The following is a 5,812-nucleotide window of genomic DNA, read 5'->3' as shown; positions in this document are numbered from 1 at the left end:
GGAATAAAGACGCAGACATAGAGAATGGACTTGAGGACATGGGGAGGGGGAAGGGTAAGCTGGAACGCAGTGAGAGAGTGGCGTGGACATATATACACTACCAAATGTAAAATAGATAGCTAGTGGGAAGCAGCCACATAGCACAGGGAGATCAGCTCGATGCTTTGTGTCTACCTAGAGGGGTGGGATAGTGAGGGTGGGAGGGAGATGCAAGAGGGAGGAGATATGGATATATATGTATATGTATAACTGACTCACTTTGTTATAAATCAGAAACTAACACACCATTGTAAAGCAATTATACTCTAATAAAGATGTTTAAAAAGAAAAGAAAAGAAAAAAAGACTGCCACCTGGCCAGTTTGGGCTCCTCATGCCTCTGAATCAATAGGCAACGAATGGAACTATGGTGATGGCTGGGGTGATTGATCCTGATTACCCAGGGGAAATTGGACTACTTCTCCACAGTAAAGGTAAGGAAGAGTAGGTCTGGAACACAGGAAATAGCTTAGGGTGTCTCAGTATTACCATGCCCTGTTATTAAGGTCAGTGGAAAACTATAACAACCCAATCCAGCATTGGCCCAGACCCTTCAGGAATAAAGGTTTGGATCACCCCACCAGGTAAAGAACAATGATTAGATGAAGTACTTGCTGAAGGCAAAGGGAACAGAGTGGGTGGTAAAAGAAGATGGTCATAAATACCAGCTACAACCATGTGACCAGTTATAGAAACAAGGACTGTAATACGTTGCGAGTATGTTCTTATTTTTATATGAATACATTTGCATTCATATTTCCTGTTTGTTTTCTTTCCTTTCTTTTTCCTTGTTATTTCCTCTTATTCCCTTAACATGTAGCATAAGACATATTGAATTTATATCATAGTATCTCATTATTAATTTCACATCATAGTATTTAAGTTACCGGATATCAGGAAGAACAAACATCCCTGAGGGCTTTACTTCCTCTTCTGGGGAAAGGATAAATATACAAATCACCATATCCTGTTGGTTCTGTTTCTCTGCTGAACCCTAATACAAGTACCATTCCATGATGGGTTGTACACACTAAACCAGAGGCCTCTACATGGGTGGGAACCAGGGGCTGGAAGGAGAAGTGGCACCACTTACCATCACTACCTATGACTCACTGAGGTGGTTCGTGCCTCCTGTCCCCTGCAACTCTAGGCTCTGCAGGGTCACCAAATGGGTCATACTTTCACAGTGGGACAAAGCTGGAGTCCCACCTGGGCATTTGGGGCTCCCTGTGTCCCTGCAGTAGCAAGAAGAGGTGTCACAGTCTTGACAGGCATACTGGAGCCTAATCATTGAGAGGAGGTAGGGCGTATGTGTGGAACCCAGGTGATCTCCTTAGGTGCCTCTTTGTATTTTCTAGCTCTATTGCTACTATAAATGGATAGATTCAGCAATCCGAGCCTGAGAAAGACATGGTGACCAGGCACTCGGGTGCTTTAAAGATAAGGGCCTGGGTAATAACACAGGGTTAACATCCAACCCAAGTCATCAGAATGCTATCTAGAGATGAGGGAAACTAGAACAGATAGTGGAGAGACAGTATCAACTTTAGCCCCAGAACCAAACACAGTACTAGGGTCTCTGCTTCATCCCACTAACCTCCCTCTTCTATGGTTCCCCACAGGCAGAGATGCCTGCCAGAATCCTGGAGGAGCTGTTTCCAGAACATATAAAGAAAAGTTGATCAGAGCAATGCAAAGACCAGACTGTGGAATTTCCCAATGAGCCACCTTCATCCTCCTCCCAGGAAAGTCTTGCTGACCAGCTGCTGGGATTATGATCAGCATAGAGCCTCCAGATGTTAGCTCTTTGGGGTCAGTCTCAGTTGCTGGGAGGTGCACGGCCAAGCTCTTACCCTTCCCAGGGCACTCACATCCAGTGAATAAGCAAGAGGAGGGAATGAAGACCAGGCCATTTTGGACCAATTCAAGACTAGTCTGTCAGGCAATATTCATCCTAGAGCTTGCTGCCAGGTTGGCCAAGGCTGAAATGTGAAATGGCCAAGGCTATTTCTCATCTGCACAACTGACTTCATCAACCTTTCTCTCTAACCTTTAATTCAGTGTCTGCTACTGGAGAACTCAAACTATCATAATGAAGTAACTACTGAAAGCACCTAGATGTCCTAGGGCCAAGGGAACAAAGGAAAGAGGTTGGGTTCATTCAAGTACTGGTGATTTAAGGAGGCCCCCTGCAGAGCAGGCACCAAGACCTCTAAGGAGAGCAAGTGACTAGCTGATGCTGGTGCTTCAGCAACTCAGAGGAGGACCACACTGCTAACCCCAGAGCTGCAACTCTGATCTCTGAAAGTATCAGTGGTCATCTGGTGCTGGTACTTCTAATGAAGAATGAGGGTGGTTCTAACAGGGTCAACAAAACTGCAATCCAAAGCCAAATGTGGCTACCAAAATGACAGAGTAACTTTTAGCACACAAGAAAGTAAACTCCCTGCTCCCTTCATCCACCATTCCAGGCTACTTCTACTGCCCTCTTTTGGCACAGCTACCTGGAAAAGAGCTGGCAAAGCAGCAACGGGGTATGTAGCGGCACATCCCGGACATTACATTTTAAGAATACAAAGGTGGGAGGAGGTTTACAACTGATGAGACATTAGCTTAAAAATGTGACTTTGCCATGCCTTTGCTCAGGAAACATAAAGAGATGACTTCCAGGAAAAAAAATGAACTTTTAATATTGCTTAACACACTGAAGAGTAAGTAAGAACATGCTAGGAATCCTTCAGTGAAATATTAATGCTTATGATTCTGACATGAGGGATCCTTAAATTTTCTTGAAACAGTCAGACATGCCCTAATACTTCTCTACTATTAAAGGAAAAACCAGAGATTTAAAAAAAAAATGAAGCAGGAGCCTTAGTCACCTTCTTCCTCCTCAGTCTCTTTTTCTTCCATCGTTTCTGCCTCCTCCTTTTTATGTTTCTCATAAAGCACAAAGATGCAACGTAAAAATAAACAAGTCAAAGGAATAAGCCACAATAATGGCTGTTTTCCCTTCTCCTTCAGTCCTGTCTCTTCTGCTTGGGGATTAAAAGGTGGGCCACTACTATCACTACCTCCATTGCCTTGCTGTTCACAGTAGGGAGGTGCCCATCCAGGATTGCAGTGGCATTGCTGTTTATTATTGCAGATCCCCCTCATATGGCAGGTCTCAGGCTGACAGGCTTGTGGTACACGAACCATACTGACACACTTGTTGCGGACACATATCTTTCCTGGACCACACATTGTGCCGTCTTTCACTTGACCGATATCAGATATGGACATCCCCATATGATAATCAGTGCCCCAACAAGTGGTGTCATTGAAGTGAAGCTGATGCACTGTGGAATGTTCTATCAGATTAGGAATTACTCCCACATTTTCACACTGAACTCTCCCACACAGGATATCAGGGGATGCACATTTTACGTACTGTGTGTCTTTGATACCACAGTGACCAAATCGATTTCCTTGGGTGTTGATTTCTTTGTAGCAACTCTGAGGTGCACTCCTTGCATCTTTGCCAAATATCTCCCTGCACTGTTCATCATGGTTATTACAGCTCTTTTGATAGCAGTAGGCACCATCACTACAGGGAATCCCATCCTGCACATATACATCTTCTGGGCACTGATGGGATGTCCCATTGCACCACTCTGGAAGGTCACATTCACTGACCTGTTTTCTGCACAAAGTCCCTGATGACATGACCTTGCAGTCTTTACAACAAAGCCCGAAAGCACAAGCAGCTCCAGGCTTCAGAGTGCAATTCAACAGACAGCAGGGATCATTTTTGCACTGCTCTATGGTTCCACAGTCACACTCCTCTCCTTCTTCAACCACTAGGTTCCCACAATACTTCAGCCTAAAGATATTCCCTGGATGTGGAGGAGAGTAAAGACATAATCCATTACTGATAAGATTGTCCCAATACTTGGCATAACTGCAGTTGCTGAATTTATTTGTCACCTCTCTGGCAGGAAACATTATGCACCACTGAAGTTCACACACACACCATTCAGTATCATGCCGCATACCTAAATTATGACCGAGTTCATGGGTCACAACAATTGCAAAAGCATACAGACTCTCGTCTTCAAAAACATTAACTCCACTATTTAAAGGACGCTGGCATATTCCACCAACATAGGCAACTCCAAGCGTTATGCCAAACGATTTCTTTATGAAAAGATGGGCTGCATCATGTGACAGTCGGTGATCAAGGCTAAAATACTTCCAAACAGAAAAATCCTCCAAAAGCTTATCTATGTTATCGATGGGAATTGGGTTTCCTTGAGTCCAGACTTCAAGCCCAGTTAAAATTACAACAAGTTCCAAAGAGTGATACAAGCTACCTATTATATTGACAACATCAAGTATTTCACGCTGCACTACTGACACATTACTTTCCGAGTGAACGAATCGAAGATTGTCCACAACCACTACCAACTCAAGAAAACGCAAGTGGGTCCACCAGCCTGTGTAAGAACTTTGCATCAGAGTGAAATTATGCAACTCTTGCAACTCCAGTTGGCGTGCTATATCCTCTTCTGTTAACCCACATCTCATAGGTGGGAACTGTGTATCATCACTGTCTATCTTATACACCCAGTGTTCAAATGTGGCAGAAAACCTAACTGGTTCAATTTCATAAGCAAGATCATTTATCTGTAGTATTCCTCGAAAACCTCCAGAACAAGTACTGAGGGCAACCAGGGACTTGGGAACCCCCTCCACATAACCATGATAGTAGCAGTCATCAGGAACAAAAGGCTGATCCTGGCGGAGGGCACGCTGGTCTGTGTAGGTGAACACTGGGAGGTATCTGGAAACCAAGAACTTCTTGACCCTCATGTGGGCAATGTGTCTCTGGCCCCCAAACCGCAGGCTGTAGGAGAGCCAGCCCGGAGCCTTTGCATTTCTGCCCCTGCCAGTCACCTTCAAGGGGATCACCAGTTCTGGAGAGGAGAAGTGCTGGGAGGCCCTGGCCTGAGAGTGGTCAGAAATGAACAAAGACACCCCAAATGAGAGCAGCAGAAGAGTGGCTCTGATGTGCACCAGGGCCTCACCCACTGCCATTATGGAGGCATCTGTTTAGGGCTGAAGAGGGCAGGGCATCAGGCGCTACTGGTCTGGCTCCTCCCTCTGAGCTGTTCAGGGTGCAGGGCTGACCTTTATGGATCTATGTCCTGGAAGAGGTGAACCATCAGAGCTTCAGTGCTGAAAGTGAAAACAGAAAGAAGAGGTAGGATGGGGTGGTTGGGGCAGGGAGGGTGGGGGGCTGGAGAGAGAGAAGAAGGTGATTTCAATTGGGACAAGGCTTGAATCAATAAAATTCCTGAGATTGTTTCATATATAAGTAAGGGCAAGGGGTGGGGGAAGAGCAGGTTACCTGGGAAAGAGATGAAGGAAATGCATCATAGGTTGGTAATTATTGAACCTGATAAAGATTCATTATATACTGTTCTCTAAACATGTACACTGGCATGACATTTTCCCTACTAAAAAGATTGACATCTGACTCCCAATTTCTCCTCTACCCAAAAATCTACTGATACTCTGCTAGCTTCAGTAAGCATGTAGACAGCCCATCCAAAGCTCACCATTTTTTTTATCCCTTTATTCAGACAGTTTGATCCATCTTTCCTTCTCTTCTACAGACATCTTATCTAGCCCCCATTTCTGTTTGAGGTTAGCAGTCAAACTAAGCCTCACTTAATGGACTCATTAGTTTTGTGAGACTCCTCCAATCAAGACAAATTTTTATTTTATAACGC

The 5,812-nt window shown here is 44.6% G+C and overlaps 1 protein-coding gene across 1 annotated transcript; it reads right to left on the bottom strand.

Annotated features, from left to right (window-relative positions):
• Nucleotides 1-2,801: 2,801 nt before the first annotated feature.
• LOC132420158 (disintegrin and metalloproteinase domain-containing protein 20-like) lies at nt 2,802-5,207 on the bottom strand. Its single transcript, XM_060004315.1, has one exon. The coding sequence runs from the start codon at nt 5,112-5,114 to the stop codon at nt 2,910-2,912; it is 2,205 nt and encodes a 734-aa protein (XP_059860298.1). The 5' UTR covers nt 5,115-5,207; the 3' UTR covers nt 2,802-2,909.
• Nucleotides 5,208-5,812: the final 605 nt, after the last annotated feature.

This window comes from Delphinus delphis, chromosome 2 (genome assembly GCF_949987515.2).
Source record: "Delphinus delphis chromosome 2, mDelDel1.2, whole genome shotgun sequence".
NCBI lineage: Eukaryota > Metazoa > Chordata > Mammalia > Artiodactyla > Delphinidae > Delphinus > Delphinus delphis.
Note: the sequence above shows the minus strand (reverse complement) of the source record. Positions and strands in the feature narration are given on the sequence as shown.

Excerpts from the sequence above, each read along its gene's own strand:
- LOC132420158 (XM_060004315.1), bottom strand. The coding sequence starts at position 5,114 with ATGGCAGTGGGTGAGGCCCTGGTGCACATCAGAGCCACTCTTCTGCTG.